Source organism: Rhinoraja longicauda, chromosome 40, assembly GCF_053455715.1.
Source record: "Rhinoraja longicauda isolate Sanriku21f chromosome 40, sRhiLon1.1, whole genome shotgun sequence".
Lineage (NCBI taxonomy): Eukaryota > Metazoa > Chordata > Chondrichthyes > Rajiformes > Arhynchobatidae > Rhinoraja > Rhinoraja longicauda.
Genome location: NC_135992.1, coordinates 10608008 through 10635352, shown reverse-complemented (window position 1 = coordinate 10635352; position 27345 = coordinate 10608008). Strand labels below are relative to the sequence as shown.

General features: G+C 42.9%; 1 protein-coding gene across 1 annotated transcript in view; it reads right to left on the bottom strand.

Moving 5' to 3' along the window:
* ift56 (intraflagellar transport 56) overlaps positions 1 to 26706 on the bottom strand; it is a 45683-nt gene extending 18977 nt beyond the window's left edge. The window contains exons 1-12 of the mRNA XM_078430833.1: positions 26575 to 26706; positions 22472 to 22609; positions 19049 to 19141; positions 18258 to 18372; positions 17005 to 17054; positions 16353 to 16498; positions 13714 to 13885; positions 12882 to 12956; positions 9352 to 9454; positions 8850 to 8905; positions 6021 to 6074; positions 4315 to 4378 (exon numbers count right to left, since the gene is read on the bottom strand). Coding sequence (XP_078286959.1) covers positions 4315 to 4378; positions 6021 to 6074; positions 8850 to 8905; positions 9352 to 9454; positions 12882 to 12956; positions 13714 to 13885; positions 16353 to 16498; positions 17005 to 17054; positions 18258 to 18372; positions 19049 to 19141; positions 22472 to 22609; positions 26575 to 26577 — 1069 coding nt within the window. The 5' untranslated portion in view covers positions 26578 to 26706. The remainder of the gene's footprint in view (positions 1 to 4314; positions 4379 to 6020; positions 6075 to 8849; positions 8906 to 9351; positions 9455 to 12881; positions 12957 to 13713; positions 13886 to 16352; positions 16499 to 17004; positions 17055 to 18257; positions 18373 to 19048; positions 19142 to 22471; positions 22610 to 26574) is intronic.
* Between the last annotated feature and the right edge of the window lie 639 nt (positions 26707 to 27345).

Here is a 27345-nt window from a genome sequence, read left to right as displayed (position 1 = left end):
CTGACCTGCTGAGTTACTTCAGCATTTTGTGAATAAATACCTTCGATTTGTACCAGCATCTGCAGTTATTTTCTTACACTATTATGCCACCATGATCATATTCGTGCAGAGACTCAAAGAGATAGTTGTAGCAATAGGCAACAATGGAAGTACACTGGATTCTGCAGCAACAAGACAGGTACAGGGGCAGCAGGCAAACAAAAGCTTCTCATTTTAGGCAAACCAAAGCATCTCGGTACATGTGGCAATAATTATAGGCCGAAGCAAACCAGATGCCGTTTTCTGGTGGCGTGGCGTGATTCTGCAGAAGTCTTGTCTCCCACGTGCCAGTACTTAGAGGGTCTCAATGAGAGACTAGCTAAGCTCCAAATAAAAATGAGAGCCTCAAATGACTCTTACCCCAACCACCCAAGTATTAGGAAGACACACAATGCTGCAGTAACTCAACGGATCATGCAGCATCTCGGGAGAGAAGGAATGGGTGACGTTTCGGGTCGTCACCCATTCCTTCTCTCCCGAGATGCTGCATGACCTGCTGAGTTACTCCAGCATTGTGTGTCTACCTTCGATTTTAATCAGGATCTCCAGTTTTTTTCCATCCCAAATATTAGCATTGGTTTGACTGAATAGAATTAAATGAATGGCTTAAAGAGTGGTGTAGGAGGAAGGCGTTTTAAATAATGGGAAGATGGCACTAGTATTGGGAAGACAGCTATTCCTTTGAAATGGGCTCCATGTAAACCATGCTGGGACAAGTGTCCTGATGAATCAGATAACCAGGATTGCAGATGGGGGTTTAAATTAATAAAGATAGGAAATGGGTAGCAAGAACCAAGTCAGGCTTAGTTTAAATTGAAAACCCAAGGGCTTAGAACAACATAGGATTTTGGCAGAGTGAGACAGGAAGAAATATGAAGACAAATGGAAATATTGTCAGTGTAAATTGCACCAGTGTAACTGACGTTATTTCATGGAAAAATAGTGAAGGGTTAAAACTACAAGCCAATCTAAAAGTATGAAGCATTGAGAACAAACAAATTAATGGCATAAATTGACACGTGGATTTTACCTCATTATGATTACAGAGACACGGTTGAATGGTAATAAATTTGGGAATGAAACAATCCAGGATACAATAGAACATAGAAAACAATACAGCACAAGAATGGGCCCTTTGGCCTACAATATTTGTGCCGAACATGATACCTAGCTGAGGTTGTCCCATCTGCCTGCACATCTAATGTCCCTCTATTCCTCTATAGCCTGCACTTTCATAGAAACATAGAAAATAGGTGCAAGAGTAGGCCATTCGGCCCTTCAAGCCTGCACCGCCATTCAATATGATCATGGCTGATCATCCAACTCAGTATCCCGTACCTGCCTTCTCCATACCCCCTGATCCCTTTAGCCACAGGGGCCACATCTAACTCCCTCTTAAATATAGCCAATGAACTGGCCTCAACTACCTGTAGTATAAGAAAATAACTGCAGATGCTGGTACAAATCGATTTATTCACAAAATGCTGGAGTAACTCAGCAGGTCAGGCAGCATCTCAGGAGAGAAGGAATGGGTGACGTTTCGGGTCGAGACCCTTCTTCAGACTGATGTCGGGGGTGGGACAAAGGAAGGATATAGGTGGAGACAGGAAGATAGAGGGAGCTCTGGGAAGGAGGAGGGGAAGGGAGGGACAGAGGAGCTATCTGAAGTTGGAGAAGTCGACGTTCATACCACCGGGCTGCAAACTGCCCAGGCGAAATATGAGGTGCTGCTCCTCCAATTTCCGGCGGGCCTCACTATGGCACTGGAGGAGGCCCATGACAGAGAGGTCAGACTGGGAATGGGAGGGGGAGTTAAAGTGCTGGGCCACCGGGAGATCAGTTGCGTTAATGCGGACCGAGCGCAGGTGTTCAGCGAAGCGATCGCCGAGCCTGCGCTTGGTTTCGCCGATATAGATAAGTTGACATCTAGAGCAGCGGATGCAATAGATGAGGTTGGAGGAGGTGCAGGTGAACCTCTGTCTCACCTGGAAAGAATGTTTGGGTCCTTTGATGGAGTTGAGGGGGGTGGTAAAGGGACAGGTGTTGCATCTCGTGCGGTTGCAAGGGAAAGTGCCCGGGGTTAGGGTGGTTTGGGTAGGAAGGGACGAGTGGACCAGGGAGTTGCGGAGGGAACGGTCAACCAGGGAGTTGCGGAGGGAACGGTCACCAGGGAGTTGCGGAGGGAACGGTAGCCTCAACTACCTTCTGTGGCAGAGAATTCCACAGATTCACCACTCTCTGTGTGAAAAAAAACGTTCTCATCTCGGTCCTAAAAGACTTCCCCCTTATCCTTAAACTGTGACCCCTGGTTCTGGACTTCCCCAACATCGGGAACAATCTTCCTGCATCTAGCCTGTCCAACCCCTTAAGAATTTTGTAAGTTTCTATAAGATCCCCCCTCAATCTTCTAAATTCCAGCGAGTACAAGCCGAGTCTATCCAGTCTTTCTTCATCTGAAAGTCCTGCCATGCACCTTTCTAGGAGCCTCTTAAACGCCACTATTGTATCTGCCTCCACCACCACCCCTGCAAATGTGTTCCAGGCCCCCGCCACTCTTTGTGTAAAAAAAACTTGCCTCGCACATCAACATTAAACTTTCCCATTTTCACCTTATAGCTATGCCCTCTAGTGTTGGACACCTCCACCCTGGGAAAAAGGTTCAGACCGTCTACCCTATCTATGCCTCTCATAATTTTATATACTTCCAGGAAGTCTCCCTTCCGATGATTTTTCAAATTTTTCAAGTCTCTGAAATGCTCCCACATATTGGAAATTAGAGCGTGTAATATTGCTATGTAAGAAGGGAAAGAAAATAGCCAAATTTGTTCCAAATTAGATGCCTGTTTGTTATAGAGTCATAGAGTGATACTGTGTGGAAACAGGTCCTTCGAGCCAACTAGCCCACACTGGCCACCATGTCCCAGCTACACTAGTCCCACCTGCCTGCACTTGGTCCATATCCCTCCAAACCAGTCCTATCCATGTACCTGCCTAACTGTTTCTTAAACGTTGGGATAGTCCCAGCCTCAACTACCTCCTCTGGCAGCTTGTTCCATACACCTACCACTCTTTGGGTGAAAAAGTTACCCCTCGGATTCCTATTAAATCTTTTCCCCTTCACCTTGATTTCCCTACTCTGGGCAAGAGACTTTGTGCATCTACCCAATCTATTCCTCTCATGATTTTATGCACCTCTACTGTATAAGATCACCCTTCACCCCTCAAGGAATAGAGATCCAGCCTACGCATCCTCTTCCTATAGCTCAGACCCTCTAGTCCTGGCAACATCCTCATAAAGTTGTTGTTGGCAAAATACTGGAATTTATCATGAAGGATATGGTAGAGGTACTCAGAAAATCATTCATTGTAGATTCTATAACTAGGAGATGATTGTCTCGGGAAAAGAGGACTGAAATAAGGAGACATTTCTTTAAGCAATGGATTGATTGTAAGTCTTTGCAGTTTCATGATTCAGAGAGGCGTGGATGTTCAGTTGTTGAATATATTTAAGGGTTGAGATTCATAGGATATCAAAGGATATGTAAAGCAGGCAGGAATGGGGAGCCGAGGCATAGCATCAGCCACGATCTTAGTGAATAGCAGAGAAGGCTCAAGGCCTACTTATGGTATAACCCAATTCCCATTTTTTACCTTATATCTCAACAGAATATTGATTTGTTTCACCCCATGAGCACACTAACCTGCGCTTCAATTCATACTAGAATTGTTCTTAGATAAAACCGTGCCTGTGTCAGTGAAATTTAATGAGATGTCTCTTTACTATTGGTGCTCGTTTCTAGTTCTGTCTTGAGTATTGCAGCATAAAACAACAACAATGGATCCCTCCATTGTCAGAGTGAGGCCTAGCGCAAATTGGAGGAACTGCACCTCATATTTTGCTTGGGCAGTTTACACCCCAGCGGTATGAACATTGACTTCCCCCACTTCAGGTAGTCCCTGCTTCCCCTCTCTATCCCCTCCCCCTTCCCAGTTCTCCCACTAGTCTTCCTGTCTTCGTCTACATCCTATCTTTGTCCCGCCCCCTCCCCTGACATCAGTCTGAAGAAGGGTCTCGACCCGAAACGTCACCCATTCCTTCTCTCCTGAGATGCTGCCTGACCCGCTGAGTTACTCCGGCATTTTGTGTCTACAACAACTGATAAGTTGCATACTTTCCACCTTGCATATTTTGGTGGAGGGGCAGTGCTTATTACAAAAAAAATAACTAGATCTGTTGTAACCCGCTTGCACTTGCACTTGTACCCCAGTACATACCGCATTCACTGGCAGATCCTCCAACCAGCTGAAAATACTGCTGTGCAATCTTCAGGTGCTCCCTCTGTGGACAAAAAAGAAAGACATGACTAGTGCCTCTGAAGAAGGGTCTTGACCCGAAACGTCACCCATTCATTCTCGCCAGAGATGCTGCCTGTCCCGCTGAGTTACTCCAGCGTTTTGTGTCCATCTTTGGTTTAAACCAGCATCTGCAGTTCTTTCCTACACAAAGAGAACATGCTCGGCCAAGATTTTCTCCGCACAAGTTCTCAATAAGTGCTGGTCAATCTAGCATCAAATGTAATGCTGAATAAAGTCAGTGATATAAAACGGGTGCGGTGTTCACGTGGATTCTGATGTGGCTTTAGGTCTTGGGTTCCTTCCTCAACGATTGTGAGGGCTTGTTAGGACGATATTCAGCCCAAGGATGACAGTGACTTTCCTGGGGTGATAACCATTTTATATATTTAAAACCTATGTACATGAAAAAAAACCTCTCTAGATATTACAGATTATTTTTCTGATGGGTTCAGATATCAAAAATAAAACATTTTTGTCGAAAATGTTTCTTATCGATATGATCTTATCGAAACATATAAGATTATTAGGGGGTTGGACACGTTAGAGGCAGGAAACATGTTACCGATGTTGGGGGAGTGCAAAACCAGGGGCCACAGTTTAAGAATAAGGGGTAGGCCATTTAGAACGGAGAAGAGGAAAACTATTTCAGTCAGAGAGTTGAAAATCTGTCGAATTCACTGCCTCAGAAGGCAGTGGAGGCCTCGTCTCTGAATGCATTCAAGGGAGAGCTAGATGGAGCTCTTAAGGATAGTGGAGTCAGGGGGTATGGGGAGAAGGCAGGAACGGGGTACTGATTGAGAATGATCAGCCATAATCACATTGAATGGTGGTGCTGGCTCGAAGGGCTGAATGGCACCTGTTGTCTATTGTCTATTTTCAGCGGCTAACATATCAATGACCCGAGGGGCTGAAATTTAAGATGATTCACAAAGGAACCAGAAGCTACACGAGGGAACTTATACTTTTCACTGAAGGACTTCATAGGATTTGAAATACAATTTGTGAAAGAGTGATAAATGAAATTTTAAAGAGAGCATGAGGTAATTATGTGAAGAAAAATAATGTACAAGGTTTTGGAAAGATCGAGTGAGTGAGAGAGTCTGTGAAACAGTTAGTGCATAAATGAATGGAAGGACAAGGTTTTAGTTTCATGTCTTTCCAACAGATGGCACCTCACTCAAGACTGAAATGTAAATTTGGATCATGGAGTCAAATCCTAATTTGGGTCTTTAATCTATTATCTTCTGATATGCTGAAAATTATTAATGTACAATATGTGTGTCAACGATATAGTGAATGTACTATTGTCTCTTTTTATTGGGAGGTGTTTCTAAACATATATTGTCACTTCTGCATGAAGGAGTGCCTTTCATTTGAGACGATGTGCTAAACATTCAAGATCAGGTCCATGATTCCTTATATAATGGGAGTAGTTCAGAGCACAGTCACAGATGGATAAAATAGAAATACAAGTGTATATGTGTGATAGAGGGTTCATGTTATGACATCCCAAAAGTAAAAGTAACACATTTATTCCCTTCATAATATCAAAACATGAGAATTTATTCATGTGTTTCTGTGTATTGCAAACTATAGCAATATAGTTTATGGAGAATTCAACTCACCGAGCCCTGTTCCTGTCCTAGTGCTGCATTCACCACGCCTTTCAATATGTATTCCTAATAGTGGAGAGAAAAGGCAACAGTGTAACATGCAGTCAATGAATAATAGTCTTTCAATTAATGTGCAAATCTGGCCCATGGGGATAAAAAAAGGTTTCCAACACAAAGCACCACTCATCATTGACAGGAATAATGGGCAAATGAAAACAAAATGGTCTATTCAGGTACTTGTTTGTACTTTAAGAAACTTACACTCACATAAACTAATTGTTCACTGTTACAATTTTGTAACAATGGAGTCTTTCACACATCCAAGATATTAGGATCTAATAACTTCTTCATTTTTGTAGGATCAGAGATTTATAGTACAGAAGGCCATGTGACTCATCCTGTCCATGGTAAAATGGACCGAATGTTTCTGATTCATGACTTTAGCAAATCTAATTGTAAGCTCAGAGCATGATACACACGAATACAGATATTTGCAAAAAGGTCAAATCAAGTCGAGTTTATTTTCATATGAGCAAGTTTGGTGAAGTTCAGGTACAATGAACATCTTGTGGTTTCACCCATCACTCTTCTAAATTCCAAAGGATACAGATCCAAGCTGTCCAGCCCCTCTTGCTAAGACAAACTTCTTATCCCAGTTATTGGCCTGGTGAATCTACTTTGGACTACCTTCAGTATCTCCATGTAATGTTTTAGATAAGTGGACAAAACCGTGCACAATATTTCAAACAACCGTGACAGACCCTCCCTATTCTTAAATCCTAACTCCCTTGCAATAAAAGCCAATGTGCCATTTGCTTTCCTATCTACTTGTTGATAAGATAGCATTTTATGATTCATGGACTAGAACAAGTGCACTAGTCTCCTGAACTTCACTCTTGACACCGTAGGGCGGCACGATGGCACAGCGGCAGAGCTGCTGCCTTATAGCGCCAGAGACCTGGGTTCGATCCTGACTACGGGTGCTGTCTGCACGGAGCTTGTACGTAATTCCCGTGCTTGCGGGGGTTTTCCCGGGTGTACGGTTTCCCGGGTGTACGGTTTCCTCCTACACTCCACAGACGTACAGGCTTGTAGGTTAATTGGTTTCGGTAAAAATTGTAAAGTGCAGAATTTTACTACTAAATGCCATTACTGAGCAAACAGCGGGTATGAGGAACATAAGCAAATGTTTTAAAACATTAATACTATACATAGGAGTGTACATTTTTACAATTTATCAGTGGAGACAGACTGCGTTACTGCTAAGTATTTCTGTCAAAACAATGTTAAAATAAGCACTCTTATTTTACTGCTATTGTTTAGAAATGAACCGCCTAAAAGGTGTGCTGAAGAAGAACAAAAACTATTTCTCTTGTCTTTTAAGGTGATGCAGATTGCAGGGCGGCACGGTAGCGCAGCGGTAGAATTGCTGCTTTACAGCGAATGCAGCGCCGGAGACTCAGGTTCGATCCTGACAACGGGTGCTGCACTGTAAGGAGTTTGTACGTTCTCCCCGTGACCTGCGTGGGTTTTCTCCGAGATCTTCGGTTTCCTCCCACATTCCAAAGACGTACAGGTATGTAGGATAATTGGCTGGGTAAATGTAAAAATTGTCCCTAGTGGGTGTAGGATAGTGTTAATGTACGGGGATCGCTGGGCGGCACGGACTTGGAGGGCCGAAAAGGCCTGTTTCCGGCTGTATATACATGATATATGATATATGATATATGATGATATGATATGATACATGTCTGTGAGGTGCTGTTGCAGCTGTTTTAACAGGTGCCAACACTGCCAACCTGGTAGAACACTGCAACTGCAATCGCAATTGATGCAGAGAGTGAATGCATAAGCTGGTGGATTGAATACCAGGCTGCTTTATCCTGGATGGCATCCTGCTATTTAATTATTCTTAGAGCAAGGCCACCCTGAGAATTGGGCCGTGTTCCTGACCAATGTCTTTTGCTATTGGTGATGCAGGCAGTCATGTATCAGGCAGTCATGCGTTATGCCATTCATCACCGACTATCGAGCTGTGGCATTTAGGTGGCAGTCCCCTCGTTCTAGACACCCAGCCCAGAGAAACAGCATTCCTTTATCTACTTTAGAAAGACCTTATAAGGATTTTGTATGTTTTGACAACATCCCCTCCTGATTATTCTGAACTCTAGAGAGGAGAAGCCAAGCCTGTTTAATTTTTCTTCTGAGGACAATTCCTCCATCCCAGGGACTCACCTGGTGAATTTTTGTTGCATTCCCTCTTGTGCAAATATATATCTCTATATGTAGAAGGACCTGTACATAAACATGTCAGGTGTGGTCTCACCAGGGACCTTTATAATTCTAGTAAAATGCCTATACTCTTCTTCGGTATTCCTGTGTTGAGCTGCAGCCTTCAATCAATGTAGTTGATTCAACAGCAATCAAATTCAAATCAGTACACAAAGTTGTTTTGCAGTAAGTAAAGGGGAAGATTCATCTAAAATCACAGCTATAGTATATTTTACTGGGTCCAAATGAACAATATTTGTATTGTTTGGTGCCAAGCGGATGTAAAAATTAAAATGTTGTGGTAGTTTTGTTACAGAAGGAAATGGAAATGAAGTCAAGTGTGAAGGTTAGATTTCATCAAACTCCCTGCTAAATGGCTGTGGTTCTTTTTCAAACAGTTGTTTCATAAACAGAGCAAAACCTATACATAAGTAAAAAGAGAGTACCTATTAAAACACCTCAAAAGCCTCACTACTCACTTGTTGACTATTAATACATGCCATACTATTATTTCCATTGTGCAAATCTTTATGTGGCAGTCTGACCCAGAGAGTCACAACATTTGCCTACCTGTGGTGTTGTTGGCTCCAGGTCCTTGATAAGATTATAAGCCTCTTGCACGTCATCTGCAATAAGTCATCTGAATGTAAGCGTAAGTGTGGCAATTGCAGGTAAATAGGCAAAACATAAGATGGAATGGAAGCAGAGAGCACTTGACAACAAAAGTAAATGGAAGATGAACACTGCCAATCATTTAGCTCTGGAAAATTAGGAGCTGATGGATTTCTTGGACATGGTCGTTGAAGCACACAAACAATATTATATTTGAAGTTGTGGAAGTTCAGAGATCAGCCAAGTGAGCAATGGAATCAGTCATGTGCGGAAGTAACAAAGAAGGAGTAGGGTTTTGTTCAGCGGTTGAATAAAGCAAAGGCAGAGAGGGGTGATGTTGCGGAAGTGGAAGCAAGTGGTGTTTGGCGATGGGGAGTAGGCGGAAAGAAAATGAGGCAAGAATGTAGAACATTGCAATGCAAGAGCATTTGCTTTCCATGTTCTGTGACATATTTCCTACCTTGTCGCAGGTAATAAATGACTAGGTTGAGCCTGGCTTCAGGAATGACATCAATCAGTGGCGGGAGCACTTGCAAGGCACCGTCTCCACCCCGGAACACCACCTGAAGAGGGGAGAGGGGAACAGTAATGATATCTAATCAGAGAGAAGGCACCCATTGCAACAGAAATAAGGCACATTCCTCGTTTCTGAATAAGGCACATCGTTGGCCTCTAATCTTTTGTTATTTGGTTCGCTTTTGGACAACATGGAATAATATTGAGACCACAATGATTTGGTTTCCCTCATTTTTAAGTTCTAAATGTAGTGAGCTCTTATGCTCACCAGCATAAGATGAATGGCATAACTCATGACTGCCTGATACATGACTTCTTGGTGCTACAAAAGAATTGGGGATGCTCCAGAAAAAGTTTCCTCCCAAATAGTAACCAATGACAAAGTAGAAGGATACATTTAAAAAAGTGTTCAGAAATTATGCCATTGTGCGTGACAAGAGAAATACGCAATGCTAATTAAAATCAGTTTAAATATTAGCCTTATATGTTTTCAAGGCATTAACTTAATGGGGAATGCGAGGAAAAAGCCAATCGATTTGCATATTAAATATTCCTTATCACAAGTTTTAGGTTTTAAGTTAATTTCTATTAGAAGAACAATAGGAATTGAGAATTGCTGAACTGGTACATAACTGGTGGGGTTGGAGAAATACAGCAGCAACAAACAATCTTTCTGCGTTAAAGGCAAACAGTTTGCCTTTAACGCAGAAAGATTGTTTGTTGCTGCTGTATTTCTCCAACCTCACCAGTTATGTACCAGTTCAGCAATTCTCAATTCCAGCCCACAAAGTACTTCTGAAGTATATTCACTATTATAGACAATAGGTGCAGGAGGAGGCCATTCGGCCCTTCGAGCCAGCACCGCCATTCAATGTGATCATGGCTGATCATTCTCAATCAGTACCCCGTTCCTGCCTTCTCCCCATACCCCCTGACTCCGCTATCCTTAAGAGCTCTATCCAGCTCTCTCATGAATGCATTCAGAGAATTGGCCTCCACTGCCTTCTGAGGCAGAGAATTCCACAGATTCACAACTCTCTGACTGAAAAAGTTTTTCCTCATCTCAGTTCTAAATGGAGAGGACATTACTATTGTAATGTAGGGAAAGTTAGCCGGTAATCTGTGCACAAAAAACTTTCAAAAATGTGATTAAGAAAAAGAAAAGCCAATGTTGGAAATCTGAAACAAATCTGGTGCAAATACTCGGCAGATCAGGCAGCATCTTAATTTCTATCTTTTCCCAGTTCTGATGCGAGGTCCTTTATTGGAAACATTACCTGTTACTCTGTCCACAGATGCTGCCTGTCCTGTTTGGAATTTTAAATATTTTTTTGCTTTCGTAACAGAAATGTGAAAATGACCAATTTCTCTTATGGAGGATGAATATTGGCCAGGACACCAGCAGTTAACTCCACTGAACTTTTGAATTTTTTTAAGTTCATTGAAGAGGGCAGAGGCCTGTGTCAAATGTCTAATTGGAAAGAGGCCACATCCGATCATGCAGCTCCCCCCTCAAATGGCTCCAGAAAGTCAGCCAAGATTCTAGTAGTCCAAGTTTCTAGATTTCAGGCATGGGAATTTCCAATTCAAATGCAAGGACACTGCCAGTGACATGTTGTTTAACTTTGCAGAGAAACACAAGATAGAGGACAATTTTATGGCATTAAATAATCATCCAGGAAAAGGTTTGACAAGAAGTTGAGATTTTGATTTGTACGAGTTGACAGTCTTGTGGGATTAACTGGATAGTAACTCCTTCAAGGATACAGCTGTACAAAATTGCGGACAAGAGAAAATGTTGCATACAAGTGGCTTTTGTTGCTCTCTCTGTAAAACTCCTCAGCTGAATAATTCAGTTGAAAGGATCAAGTGGCTCAACATGTAGCGTTGCTGCCTCATAATTCCAGAGGCCCGGGTTTGATCTTGACCTCTGGTGCTGCTAATGTAAAGCTTGCATGTTCTGTGAAACCCTGTGACTACCTGGGTTTCCCTGGAGTACTCCAGTTTCCTCCTACATCTTAATGGTGTACTGGTTTGCAGGTTAGTTGACAACTGTTAAATCACCCCTTGCGCGGATGGGTGGCAGGAGAATCGGTCTGGGGCAGGATGGGGGTGGGGTGGAGTTGATGAACATAGGAGAGGGAACAAGTTGCAGGGAAATAAGTGGGGGAGTTGTTGATCCTTTAGGGTAAGTCTATACACAAATAGCCTGTTTCAATGTCGTACAAGACCACGAGACAAAGATGTAAAACAGTGGTTTCTAGATCAGCCAACCGAAAGTTTGAAGAGGCTTAACCAACCTTGAAAACCAGGCCTAAGTCTGAACATGTTTAATTCCTTGATCTCAGTCAGAATGTACGTTTAATTATTGTCAATGATAGTTGCTTCTGTTTGATAACATATTATGAGCATCAATAAATGGTTTTCACCCCATTATTTCCAAGGATAACCACATCCATCCTCCAATGTGTTTGAAATGAAAACAGAAATAGACAGGCAGCATTTATGGTTTGAAAAAAGAATGCTAGTACTTCCAACATATTTGTTTTTTACTTTCAGCAATTTTTGCTTTTGGTATAATATTGTAAGTAGGTTATAATTATGTGAATCGTACAATTAAAAAATCCTTGGTTCTTGCTAGAAGAACCTTTTATCTATATTACTACATGTGCAGTATTTAGTAGTTATGATACTTATACACTCTTGCCTTTCTGTACTGCCTTATACTTGGCACTATTGAAACAGAAACCCCAAGTTTAAATTCTACTATGGTAAATTATGAAAATTAATTCAATATATTTGGTGATAGAAGAGAGTGCAGATGCTGGAATCTAGAGCCAGAAATAAACTGTGAATGGAAGGAACTCAGTGGGTTGAGCAATATCCAAGGCAGGGTCTCAACCCGAAATGTTGACAATCCCATTCTGTCCCACAGGAGCTACTCAACCTGCTAAGTTTGTTTTTTGCTTAATAAATTTGGTGCCCGCAAAACAACATGGCTCAGAAAGCTGTGAAAACCAAAAATACTAGAGGAACAAGATGGACCACTCCGTTGAAATCGCGTATACTGAAGTGTAGTACGCAAAGAAACCATTTTAGTAGGCAAAACCCGCCATTTGCAATGTAATCAGTTTTTTGGGGAACAGTTTGTGTGATGATACCATTAAAATGCAGAATATATCTCATCCATCAATTGTTATTTTTCTTTTTAAATGTTTCTGCGAGTTTCTGCCTACTAAAATGGCATCATGACGTACTACGGTTTTTAGGGTCGAGTGGTCTATCTTGTTCCTCTAGTATCTTTGGTGAAAACTAAATGTTCATAAGACCTTGCTGGCGTACATGAAATCGATTTTCACCGTACTGTTGATTTTAAATGCTTTCATGACAACAAATATTGTCTTAGACCTAATCTCCAAAACAAATATCAAAAATCATTCACAGGCCTGCCAAACAGAGACATTTAGTACATACCAGGTTGTGCTTTATGAGCTCTTTCGCAAAATCAAACACAGGAGATCCAATGTCCATTAGATTTTTCAGTTCTGCCTGGGGGAAGAAACATATGCAAATAAAACCATTGTTTTCCTTAGTTAAGAAGTTCTTAGAGCCGTAATCGTTAATACAATGAAAAACAGCTATTATTTAAAACACCCTTGTTTGGTACCTAACTGGTGCCGGGCCATAGAAAGACCTAGCTAACATTCAATCACTCGAGGACAAGTTTGAAGAGCTTAGAATAAAGCTGCTGGTTCAAAGGGAGATCAGAGACTGCTATGTTTCTTTGCTTCACTGAAACATGTCTCACTCGACTCAGCCATCCAACCCGAAGGTTTCTCCATTTGTTGAACAGGCCATATGGAATCCTCAGGCAAGGAGAATGGCGGCGGCACCTACTTTTAGATCAATGCTTTTTGCACCCTAGCATCCAGCACCCTTAGTTCCAGAGCTTTGCTAGATTATCCATTTTGCCGGACCAACAGAGGTGAACAGACTCCGGGGGGGGGGGGGGGGGGCCGAGATACCAGCCGCAAAGTCGGCCTCGGAGGTCGGCTCTGGAAACGGATCTGCCGTTCCAGAGCCCCGTCCGCAGGAGGTAAATTCAACCCGCCGATCAGCCCTGGAATTCCCGATGAGATCGAGATCGGCTGCTTCACCCGCCCTTCACATTTTCGGGGTGGAACTCGGAGGGGATTTCAAGTGCGCTCTCGGAATTTTGGCCGGATTAAAGGAGATGGTGGAATACCATTGCCGGCAAATCGATGGTGGAGCTGTATTAGCTTTCTTCCTTAGTTCAGGATGTTACCTCTGCTGCCTTTCCATTGTAGAGTCGGAAGTGGTTGCAGGCTTTCAGGTTCAACGCAATGGTGCTGTTGGGATATTGTTGCAGATAAACTGCCAGAACTTCCTGGGAAACATCATAGTAATCCAGCTTGTAGTAGCACAGTGCCACATACACATTCAAGGCCATAAATTCCCTAGCAAAACACAAAGGGTAAAATTGGCAAACTTAAAAAGAATATATGGAAGTTGAAATGAAATTAAAACTGTAAAGCAATAGGTAATCAGAGTAAATGCACACTTTTTTTAATGTCTTATTTTGGCTGATCCGGTGGACACAGTCCAGATTCAAGACACAAGATTCAAGGTGGTGAACACAGGAAAAGTATAGTGGCAGTAAGTGATCGGGTGTCTTAAATCCCGCACCATCGGAGGCGCTCTGCGTGTTCCAAGATCGGCTGTGCAGGCTATCTGGGCCACAGAGACTGAGCGGTGGCCGTGTGACGCAAGGGAAGAAGTGTTTACGGGCCACTGTGGGGATTGAGGTGTCAGTGGAGTGGGTCGCTGGAGGTCCTGCAGGAGCCTGGGGCTCAAGTGGATCAGGCAAGGCAGAGGACATCGACAACATCACCTGGCCAGGCCGACCTCTGCAACTCCAACCTTGGGCCGCCGCTAGGACAATGGGCTGTTTATGGCCAGGTTAGGATTCAACATTTTCAACAACTTTGGACTTGAATCATACAAAATAATGCCAGATATGTGGCAACTCTTGGGTACTGTCTCAGTGTAATCTACTATTCCTACACTTGTCTCAAGTATGATTGTGCTTATAAATAGTAAGATATAAATATAGCCATGAAGGTGCCATACCAAATAAGATACAGGCCAAGTGCTGGATAACGGGATTAGTATCGTAGGTATTTAATGGCACTCATACAAGCAGTGAACCAAAGGACCTGTTTCTGTGCTGTTGGATTGTTTTTCTTACCAGGAACAACGTGTTAGAAGGTGTCGCCTACAATGCTACCAAGCGACATTAACTCACTAATAATCTGTTCATGATGCTAAATTTAGATTCTGCCTGGACCACTCAACTTCAGATTTCAATATGGCCTAAGTCCAATCAAGGACAATATGGTTAATTTTAAGATCAAGGTAAGATTGGTTGAGCTTGATGAGTTTCCACAATGCATTTTGTTGACATGCACACTTTATTCATTATAATAATAATAATAATAATAATAATAATAATATATTTATTTTATATAGCGCCTTAACACATGCACAAAGCGCTTTACAAATACAATTAACATAGAAACAAACAGACAAACAGACAAACTATCCTGACGGAAAAGCGGCGAATAATCAACGCCAGCGTCCTCTCACGTCAGGGTCCGGCAGTAGACATTAAAGAACACAAGACACACAGATACAATTTTTTACACAAAACAGCCATCACAGTGATTGCTCTAGGCATACCCTCACTGTGATGGAAGGCAAAGTCTTATCTCCTCCTCATTCTTCTCCCGTGGCGCCACGAGGCGATCGAGAAAGGGCAACTGTCAAATAGGCTGAAGCCTTCAAAGGCAAGCAACTTTTATAAAAGTATATGAGAATGTGTAGGAGCTATTATGCGTTTATTAGGTATTTTTGCATATTAATATTATTACCTTGTATCCTGCTGTAGTTTGGACACTATAGAGTTAATGCAATGCTTACGTAGGGGTTGGGCGGAGCTAGAGTGCAGGCAGTTGGGTGCGTGTGTGAGCCAAGAAGGTGCTGACAGAGGTTCAGCCAAAGGCTCTGCCAAAAGATTCATTAGCCAAGATGTAATCGGTTGTACATCTTATTGACATGAAGATTAATACAGATTTCTGCCGAAGTTATATCTGGCAGTTCGTATCGATCGCATAGACTGTGGTAAGATATGGAATTTTACCTAGCAAATCAATAACCAGTCGATGACCAGAGATATGCCAATATGTTTATTGCGCCTTCAAATAAAGATGACTAACTATTCAAATGTCGAGAAGGTCTCTGTTTTTGATTAGCTCGAGTTATAAGCTTATCGTTTCACCCGATCTATGCAAGTGGCAGCTTGGGAGCTAATTGATAGACGAGAAGCTGGCCGCTACAGAATGAAAGGGAAAAGTGTAAGAGCTGGAACCAAAACTAGCACATGGAAGAATGGTTTCACTTTTGATGGTGATTGTCATCACTTGCTCACTTTCATTCGCAACTCCTTAACAAGAGCTGGACAACATTCAGTTTATGATAAATGGCAAGTAATATTTGTGCCTTAAAGGTACCAAGCAATGTTCATGTCCAGCTGAAGTCTACCTATCACTCCAACAATGAGTCTTGTGGTCAATTGAAAGCTTCTTACATGCTAATGGGGTCGCACAGGCACCATATTTAATATCTAAGGCAAGGTATTGATCCAGATAATCACAATGTCATAAGTGATAGGAACCGTGTCAGGCCATTCGGCCCATCAAGTCTACTCCGCCATTCAATCATGGTTGATCTGCCTCTCCCTCCTAACCCCATTCTCCTGTCTTTGCCCCAAAACCCCTGACACCGGTACTAATTTTCTAAATTTTTCCCCAACTATCCCAAGTGACGCACTCTCACATAACGACAACTTGTCAACTTGGGAGTTACCGGTTATCGAGCAGGATACGCTTGTAGATATCAATGGCCTCCTGGTAGTGGGAGCGCATATAGTGGATTGAAGCCAAACTGAGCTGATCCTCAGTGATGTCCTGCAGATTCTGGTGGTAGTTCATCAATCTCTTCTCATCACTGAACTGGAACAAAGTACAAGAGTCCAGATGAATAGAGTTAAAACAGTATTGTGTTTTACTCTCATGTTTTGGGGCAAATGCCATAAAGATCATTATCTTAAATTGCATGGTTGACACAACATTTCAGAAGGTACAACAATTTTATTTGGGGTTGTGCAAAGGAAAGTCTAGATCAAGGAATTCAAGTCGTCAATAAAAGAAATTGAGTTAAACTGAAGCACGGGGAATGAGTAAATCAGTGAAAAATAATAATAAATAGGAGCAAATGACATTATGGTAAAAAAGAGACAAATGTGCAATAGCAAAACCAAGAGGCGAATTCAGGAAGACACTCAGAGGAAGTCTGATGAATTAATACAGAAAGAAATATAAGAGAGGGAGACAGTAGAAAAATTGTCTGTTCAAAATAAAAACAGAAACACGCTGGAAACAGAAAGGCAGAGAAAGTAGGCTGACTGATACGTACAGAACAATCCGGAATCAGCACACTTTAATCAATCTACGTTTACCTTGTGAGCCAGATGAAACAACAGGCGATTCTGCAGTCGACTCTTAGGAGCTGAAGGAGAGAATGAATAGGTTTGAGTTTCCTTCCTTTGCAGTTTTATTTTCTTCACTTCTAAATCCTATTGCGCAGAATTGCCCATGATGGAACATGGTCCACACGAAAAATGTACATTACAATCACAAAAAGACAGTCTAGAATAGAATCAATGTCACATCGCGCAAAGCAAGTCCATTGGGCCCAATATACCTGTGCTGTCTCCATGAAGGCTATCAAACTCCTCTTCACTCTTCACTCCTTACACACAAGCCTATATTTTACCATTTAAGGGACAAAGCCCTTATCAAAGTTATTACTGAATCTCCTCTCAGGCACAGCATATCAGATCACAGCAACCTATTTTGTTCTTGTTTATCCCTAAGCTTTTTTTCCAGTTACCTTAAATTTATGTCATCCAGTTACCCATTCATCTGCCAGTGGAAATAGCTTCTCTCGGTCCATTTTATCAAAATCCCTCAAAAGAACACCTCTGTTACATGTCCTTGTAATTTTGTCTGCTCAAAGTAATCACTGCAGTTAAGTACATGTTTTGTGCACTACAAAATTCCAAACATGGCCGTTTTAGTACTCTTGGTTGAAGGATGATGAGTTCCCGCACTACTCTTCAAGAGATGTATTACATTCACCAGAATGAGCTGCCTAACACCTCACACTGTGTATACCACTTCTGACAAGGCAGCACCTCCCTCGGAACTGAACATTCAACTAGGCTTGGGTCCATTTCAAAGACGAGAAACTTGTCCAGTGAGCTAAACTACCATGCTTAAAATATCCAAAATATCCACACCAAAGACGTACAGGTATGTAGGTTAATTGGCTGGGTAAATGTAAAAATTGTCCCTAGTGGGTATAGGATAGTGTTAATGTACGGGGATCACTGGGCGGCACGGACTTGGAGGGCCGAAAAGGCCTGTTTCCGGCTGTATATATATGATATGATTTGATAAGACACCAAACAGGAAGAATGTGACATGCCACACAGTGAGATAGAGAGAATTAAAAGAAAAGGATGCAACTAAAAAGTGTGAGATAACACTGAATTAGAAAAATAAATACTTAAAGAGTTGTCCATAGAAAACAAGAACAATAAAAAAGACCACTTCCAACAGAAGGAATTTACTGTATAGTAAGGGCATTATGATCAAAATAACAGGCTCGCAGCTTGGAGAATAAGTCTTACATATTACTCTGATGCACCTTTTATTGCAGCTTCCTCTGCTTCCTTGTACATTCCCAAGTAAAAGAAAGTACATGCCAGATTCACCCAAACATCAGGGTGAATGTCTTCATTCTTTGTCAGAGCATCATATTCCTAAAGTAAGCAAATAGAGAAAGATCATAAATCAAATGTACTGTAGCTGGGGCAGAATGCCCACACAAGATAATACAACAAATCATAAATACATTTGACCATATTATATGATTTTTAAATCACTTCAATAAAGCTTTCTTTCCAGTACCACATTAATCAGGTTTTCTCGTGTCAGAACATAAGAACATAAAAAATAGAACTTCAGCATGGAAGGAAACAATATGCATCTACAATATTTAGTTGGTCCATGATTACGTTCTTGCACTGGTTATCATCTCAAAGGAAGTTTATTTTAAGTCCAGATTTAGTTAACTAACCCAAATGTAGTTTAATATTCCATACACCTAGTTTCTGGAAATAGGAATTCCATAATTGCAGACTTGGGTTGCAAAGGAATGTAGCTCAATGTGGTAAACTCTATCTTCGACTAAATACTGGCATGATACCACTAGTCGATAACTTCCATTAGGCAATGTTAAAACGAACCTTGAGGAGAAAATTCAAGAGGTCATTAAACTGCTTAGAGGTGGGAGCCCAGGTTTTTCTAAACACACAAAAGTTGACTATCACAGACAGTATGTGGGCAGAACTGGTGGACAGAAGAGTTTCGAGCACCCTCTTTCTGATTTTGTGGGATGCTGTGAAAATGTGTTTTCATTCAAAGGCTTCACCTTACCTCCATGGCCCTCCTATAATCTCCAAGGTGGAATGCACAGTATCCCATCCACAAATCAATGTCATCTTCCTTCTCGCCCACATGCCGCTTAAACTAGGATAGACAAAAGACAGTTTTTGAAAGACAAACTCAGTTTAAACACTTATGGATTCCAAATGCAGCACATCTTTTGCATTGAAGCTAGACACAAAATGCTGGAGTAACTCAGCAGGACAGGCAGCATCTCTGGAGAGAAGGAATGGGTGGCGCTTTGGGCTGAGACTCTTCCTCATTATGTCTGTACACTGTGGTGGTACCTTTAAGCAAGCACTGGAATCGAAATGGCGGGAGGAACACGAGAACCTTTCAATCTCCAGGAAAGCAGTACTGATCTTTGGGCTGCTAAATCCACAAATCTGATAGATTTTGTTAAAAGCTGTTAAAAAGCAGCGCCTAGTAAGAGAATTCTAAATGTCCCTAAATTTGGGGAAGGTTTCATTAGTTTGGAAAATAGAAAACATAACTTCTTTAATCAATAAGGGAAGCAGAAGCAAAGCAGGAAACTGCAAACCAGTTTGCATTAAATCCTCCGCCGGGTAAATGTTAGAAGCTATTAGTAAAGATGTTATAGCAGGCCACTTAGAAACAGTCAACATAATCAGTCAAAGACAACATGGTTTTGCGATAGGGAAATTATGTTTCACCAGTTTATTGTTGTTTGAAGATGAAATGTGCTGTAGATAAAGGGGAACTACTGGATGGTGTAGCATCATAGGTTATTGAATAAAGGTTAGCTTGTAGGGGATACCAAGGAGGAGAGGCGAGAGAATGACATGACCTGGATTGGTCTCAGAGCTGACATGGACATGATGGGCTGAATAGCCTCTTTACATTATGAAACCATTCTGTAATTCACACAAATTTATCATAGACAAAATAGGAACAAGAATTGGCTGTACTATCCTTCAATGCACTTCTGCTATGTTTTAAGATCATGTTTGACCTGTTTAACTTTTTGCATCAGCCATGAGCAAATTATTTGCAGTCTTGCCTCTGTGTCCATCTCGAATATCTATGCTGATATCTTAATAATCTCATATTACGAGAGTTCTGAAGTACAAGAGATGCTGTCTTTTGGCAGAGGGTTTGAAATGAACGCAATTTTCTCTCTCAGATGAAAGTAAAATCAAAATCTGTTTTACTATTTTGGAAGAGAAATCTTGTCTCTTGGCCACCATTTAACTCTCAATCAGCATTACTAAAAGCAAATTATCTGGTAGTTGTCAAATTGCTGTGTGTGGAGTTCTGTTAACGAGATAATTGACGCATTTCCAACATTACAACAGAGGTTCTGCTTCAAATGATGTCCTTGCTTCATGAATACCTTGAAGTTAATACATTTTCCTTTAAACTTACTTTTATAAAAACACAGCCATTTCTTACTATGTACGATATGTATCCACAATAATTCGTACACGAGAAGACTCAGGAAAATGGGGACCACTTCCCATCTCTCAGAAGGTACCTCTCAATGAAGCCAGAAATAATCAAGGAAAAAGCCTTGCCTTCAGTGTGCCGGCACAGTCTTTGGCCACTCGTGGAAAAATGTGATCAAAGCTCAAGAGCTCAAACCCAGCATAAGCTTTGTATTGTAAAAAAAATCAGACCATTTCTGCTAAAATGGAGTCATCAGCCAAATTAGCAACACTGCAATCCATACCCTTCGAAAAACAAGATTTGAACGCACTGTCTCCCAGAGACAACCTTGCACCTGTGGCGATGCCTGGGAGCGTAGCTTTTCTCAGGCCATTCAATGGGAAAACATAGCGTTGGTGAGCAAAACACAACAGCAATCGTTGGGTAGACCACCTGCACCCCGTGCTGCTAGTAGTGCAGAAAAGTTGCAGACGAGGGAGGGCTTATGATTGGCACGGGAGGGGGCAGTGGCACGGCCTGCTCAGATAAGAAACGCCATAAAGGATGGTGTCGGGCGCCCATCTGGGGAGAGAGCCCCTGCCTTGGACCGTGTCGTGAACGGTGCCAGGTGATCAAGAACAGGAACAACCTGCGACGTGCGCTGCAGCATACCCGGGGTTGGCGAGTGCGTGCGGGGATATACGGGGATCGGCGTTGCAGTGCTAATTTTTTAGGTGCCGGAGCTGTCACTGGTGCCGGAGTGGCTGCTGTCAAATTCCCCCGCTAGTTAAAATTCCCCGGTTTAATTTGGCTTTTTTTTTTTTAACAGAGGTGCCGGAGCGGTGCTCCGGTGAGCTCCGGCAGCACTGCCCCCCTTACCGGGATCCGTGAGTGTATGTGCAGTCAAATGCTCTTATTTGTATGTGCCTTATTTGGTAGTGTAATAAAATATCTAGTGAATCAAACTCTGTTGTCTACACTGGAATTTAGAAGGATGAGAGGAGATCTTATCGAAACGTATAAGATTATTAAGGGGCTGGACACGTTAGAGGCAGGAAACATGTTCCCAATGTTGGGGGAGTCCAGAACAAGGGGCCACAGTTTAAGAATAAGGGGTAGGCCATTTAGAACTGAGATGAGGAAAAACTTTTTCAGTCAGAGAGTTGTGAATCTGTGGAATTCTCTGCCTCAGAAGGCAGTGGAAGCCAATTCTCTGAATGCATTCAAGAGAGAGCTTGATAGAGCTCTTAAGGATAGCGGAGTCAGGCGGTATGGGGGAAGGCAGGAACGGGGTACTGATTGAGAATGATCAGCCATGATCACATTGAATGGCGGTGCTGGCTCGAAGGGCCGAATGGCCTCCTCCTGCACCTATTGTTTATTGCCTATCCGGTGATTTATCAAACACAACAGGCTTATTGTCTGCCGTGCTACGATGATCTCTGCCCTTATGTGTGCTCCTGCCAAGCACAACCATAAACGGGCATCTCAAAGCACGAGAGGGATACCACTAAATCCATTGGCAGGCTACACAAACCATTGTTAGCATTTTGTCCCAGGCTAACATACCTCAATATTGAGGTAATAGTTACACTCAATGGCTCCAAATTGATCCATGTTGTTTTCATGCTTGACACTCTAAACTGAATCAATTTATCATGATTTTATCATGGTATAAAATTACAAGATTAAAGGAAGAAAGCCGATCAGCTTCACACAAAAGAATCACACTCTGATTTGCTTATTCCCCAAGAGCTTATTCCCCAAGTATACATGTATATATGTATTGGCTGCACATATGTGTAGGAAAATAACTGCAGATGCTAGTTCAAATTGAAGGTAGACACAAAATGCTGGAGTAACTCAGCGGGTCAGGCAGCATTTCAGGAGAGAAGGAATGGGTGACGTTTCGGGTCGAGACCCGAAACGTCACCCATTCCTTCTCTCCTGAGATGCTGCCTGACCCGCTGAGTTACTCCAGCATTTTGTGTCTATCTTGGCTGCACAAATTATCTGATGTAGATTTACCTCCAGTAAAGTTAGAGCCCCAGAATAGTCTCTGCCTGTAAGATACTCCTCAAGCTTTGGAATCTTTTTCCCTTTTTTCTTCTTTTTATCCATCTGCAGCGTCTCTCCGGTGACAGCAGGTTTTGCTCGTGAGAGCATCTGGATAAACAGAGAAAAAAAATAGATTAACCTTTTGGAGGATTTTACACTCAATGTCAGCCCTCCAATTTCTCATTTTTAATCACTTAAGTTCAACTCTATAACTGAAATCATGTCATAGATTAAAACAGATAAGATTCATTGTGTTCTGAAGCACGGAAACAGACCCTTATTGTACTGACCAAGATGCTAATGCCATTTGCCAACATCCTTCTAAATCTTTTCTATCTATATAACAATCCAAATGTTTTTTTAATTGTAATTGTATTGTCTCAAGCACGTTCTCTGGCTGCTTGTTCAATATACCAACCCTCTGTGAAAAATGTTTGTCCATCAGATCACCTTTAATAGACAATAGACAATAGGTGCAGGAGGAGGCCATTCAAGCCAGCACCGCCATTCAATGTGATCACGACTGATCATTCTCAATCAGTACCCCGTTCCTGCCTTCTCCCCATACCCCCTGACTCCGCTATCCTTAAGAGCTCTATCTAGCTCTCTCTGGAATGCATTCAGAGAATTGGCCTCCACTGCCTTCTGAGGCAGAGAATTCCACAAATTCACAACTCTCTGACTGAAAAAGTTTTTCCTCATCTCAGTTCTAAATGGCCTACCCCTTATTCTTAAACTGTGGCCCCTTGTTCTGGACTCCCCCAACATTGGGAACATGTTTCCTGCCTCTAACGTGTCCAACCCCTTAATAATCTTATACGTTTCGATAAGATCCCCTCTCATCCTTCTAAATTCCAGTGTATACAAGCCTAGTCGCTCCAGTCTTTCAACATATGACAGTCCCGCCATTCCGGGAATTAACCTAGTAAATTCTCCATTCAGCTTAAACTTTTGCCCTCTAATTTTTAGACTCTCCTACCTTGAGAAAACTGACTGTCTATGCCCTTCAAAATTTTATATTAATCTACAAGGCCAATCTTCAGTCTCCTTTGTCCCAGGAAAACAATTCTAGTTGATCAAATTTCTACGGAGATTCATAGTTTGAACTAGGATAATATTTCACCTGAAATTAAAAAAGGAAATTATTTGCTGGAAATCTTAATTAAAAACAGAAAATGCTTGAAAAACTCAGCAGGTCAGGCAGCATCTGTAGAAGGAGATGAAAGGTCTTCGAACTGAAGTGTTCACTGTTCAGAACTCAAATATTGCTCAAAGTTATAAGAAATCTTTAATTCGTCAGCTTTTTAAACCAAAATATTTGTGAAAATTTACCTTGCTGAGTTACCATGGGCTTTCTAGTGATCTGGTACCAGAAACAACTATCTAAGTGTATAACTTTAAAACTGATCACCAGGTTCCTTGCATACGATATTTCCATATTCACCTTGATCCCTCTCATTGGCTTAATCTCACAGCCGCACTTCACTCCCACATTTCCCATATCAGATCCCACTCACTGGCATCAAAATCCCACCGAGATCCTGCTCATTCCTCCTTCTCCCTGTTCCCGCATGACAGAAGGTACAGAAGCTTGAAAGCGCGCACCACAAGACTTCTGAATCACCCTTCCATAAGCTAGGGGACTGGGGAATCCACCTCTTCCCCATTGTGGACATTAGGCTTTGTCTCTGGAACTCAGCAGGTCAGGCAGCATCTCACGAGAGAAGGAATGGGTGACGTTTCGGGTCGAGACCCTTTTTCAGTCTGAAGGAGGGTCTCGACCCGAAACGTCACCCATTCCTTCTCTCCTGAGATGCTGCCTGACAATAGACAATAGACAATAGGTGCAGGAGTAGGCCATTCAGCTCTTCGAGCCAGCACCGCCATTCAATGCGATCATGGCTGATCACTCTCAATCAGTACCCCGTTCCTGCCTTCTCCCCATACCCCCTCACTCCGCTATCCTTAAGAGCTCTATCCAGCTCTCTCTTGAAAGCATCCAACGAACTGGCCTCCACTGCCTTCTGAGGCAGAGAATTCCACACCTTCACCACTCTCTGACTGAAAAAGTTCTTCCTCATCTCCGTTCTAAATGGCCTACCCCTTATTCTTAAACTGTGGCCCCTTGTTCTGGACTCCCCCAACATTGGGAACATGTTTCCTGCCTCTAATGTGTCCAATCCCCTAATTATCTTATATGTTTCAATAAGATCCCCCCTCATCCTTCTAAATTCCAGTGTATACAAGCCCAATCGCTCCAGCCTTTCAACATACGACAGTCCCGCCATTCCGGGAATTAACCTAGTGAACCTACGCTGCACGCCCTCCATAGCAAGAATATCCTTCCTCAAATTTGGAGACCAAAACTGCACACAGTACTCCAGGTGCGGTCTCACCAGGGCCCGGTACAACTGTAGAAGGACCTCTTTGCTCCTATACTCAACTCCTCTTGTTATGAAGGCCAACATTCCATTGGCTTTCTTCACTGCCTGCTGTACCTGCATGCTTCCTTTCATTGACTGATGCACTAGGACACCCAGATCTTGTTGAACTCCCCCTCCTCCTAACTTGACACCATTCAGATAATAATCTGCCTTTCTATTCTTACTTCCAAAGTGAATAACCTCACACTTATCTACATTAAACTGCATCTGCCATGTATCCGCCCACTCACACAACCTGTCCAAGTCACCCTGCAGCCTTATTGCATCTCCCTCACAATTCACACTACCCCCCAGCTTAGTATCATCTGCAAATTTGCTAATGGTACTTTTAATCCCTTCGTCTAAGTCATTAATGTATATTGTAAATAGCTGGGGTCCCAGCACCGAACCTTGCGGTACCCCACTGGTCACTGCCTGCCATTCCAAGTTACTGAGATACTCCAGCATTTTGTGAATAAATACCTTTGATTTGTACCAGCATCTGCAGTTATTTTCCTACACTACTTGTCTCTGGAACAGATGCACCACAATGCTGAGAACAACATTCTGCACTCTGTATCTTCCCCTTTCCTCTATGTATTGCACTTGAGTTTGAACGGATTGCATTTATGTTTGTATTTATATCTGAACTGTTTAGTTTGCAATGCAAAACAAAGCTTTTCGCTGTACCTTGGTAAATGCAACAATAATAAACCTAAAACTAAAGAATCCCCTCACTCCAGTTCCCCAGCACTCTGCTCAACTGCGGGCTTTATCACATAGACTAGACAATAGACAATAGATGCAGGAGTAGGCCATTCGGCCCTTCGAGCCAACACCACCATTTAATGTGATCATGGCTGATCATTCACAATCAGTATCCCGTTCCTGCCCTCTCCCCATACCCCCTGTCTCCGCTATCATTAAGAGCTCTATCCAACTCTCTCTTGAAAGCAACCAGAGAATTGGCCTCCACTGCCTTCTGAGGCAGAGAATTCCACAGATTTACAACTCTTTGAGTGAAAACGTTTTTCCTCATCTCCGTTCTAAATGGCCAACCCCTTATTCTTAAACTGTGGCCCCTGGTTCTGGACTCCCCCAACATTGGGAATATTTTTCCTGCCACTAGCGTGTCCAACCCCTTAATAATCTTATACGTTTCAATAAGATCCCCTCTCATCTTTCTAAATTCCAGTGTATACAAGCCCAGTCTTTCAACATACGACAGTCCCGCCATTCCGGGAATTAACCTGGTACACTCCCTCCATAGCAAGTGTAAGAACCGGCTGAGTTACTCCAGCATTTTGTGAATAAATACCCTCAATAGCAAGAATGTCCTTCCTCAAATTTGGAGACCAAAACTGCACACAGTACTCCAGGTGCGGTCTCACTGTCTAGGGCTCTGCACAACTGCAGAAGGACCTCTTTGCTTCTATACTCAATTCCTCTTGTCATGAAGGCCAACATGCCATTACCTTTCTTCACTGCCTGCTGTACCTGCATGCTTACTTTCAGTGACTGATGAACAAGAACATAGAACATAGCAGATAGGTGCAGGAGATGCTTTTGCGAAAAATGAATGGAATTGGGTCCTTCTCCCGCAATGGGACTATCTGACAGTGTCTCTGTACGGGGCTAGCTCCAACTCACCATTTTCTTAGCTCTCCCGTGTAGGATCCGTGCAAGGAGAAGCCCAACGGCCTGGTCACGCCGTCATAGCAACGAAACCCCGGCCTTCCTGCGGCCTTCTTAGCAACGGGACCCCGCCCCTCCCACTCGTCGTCATCAACCTAGCCCCGCCTCACCCTACCGTCATCAACCTTGCCCCGCCCCTACCTACCGTCATCAACCTTGCCCCGCCCTCACCATCCGTCATCAACCTAGCCCCGCCCTTCCACCCGCCGTTCTGCAAATGAAATGCCGCCTCCCCGCCGCGGCGCGGAAGCCCCGCCCCCTGGCCAGCGCAACGATTCACCTCCCCCCCCCGTCCATTCGTTGCCATAACGAAGGAACCCCGTCCTTCCATTCGACGCTGTGACCACCGAACCCCGCCCCCCCGCACTCGTCATCACGACAGGCCGACCCCGCCTCCCTCACCTGTCGTCAGAGCAACCAAACCCCGCCCCCCTTCACTCGTCGTCACAGCAACCGAACCCCGTCCTCGTGGCAAAGAAAACCCCGCTCCTTGACGAAATTCCGCCTCTCCAGCAGACGTCACGGCGAAGCCCCGCCCCACGGAGCGGCCTGCTCACGAAGCTTCACCTACCACCTCAAGCGGTTGTCATGGCAACGAGGACTTGCCTTGCAGAGGCCCATTTGCGGTAGGAGCGCCTGCAGCTTCCATTAACGTTGATATGCTGACTTCTCTCGGATGGGATACCCTAGAGCTCCACAGAATCAGGCTAAGACTTATTGCAATTT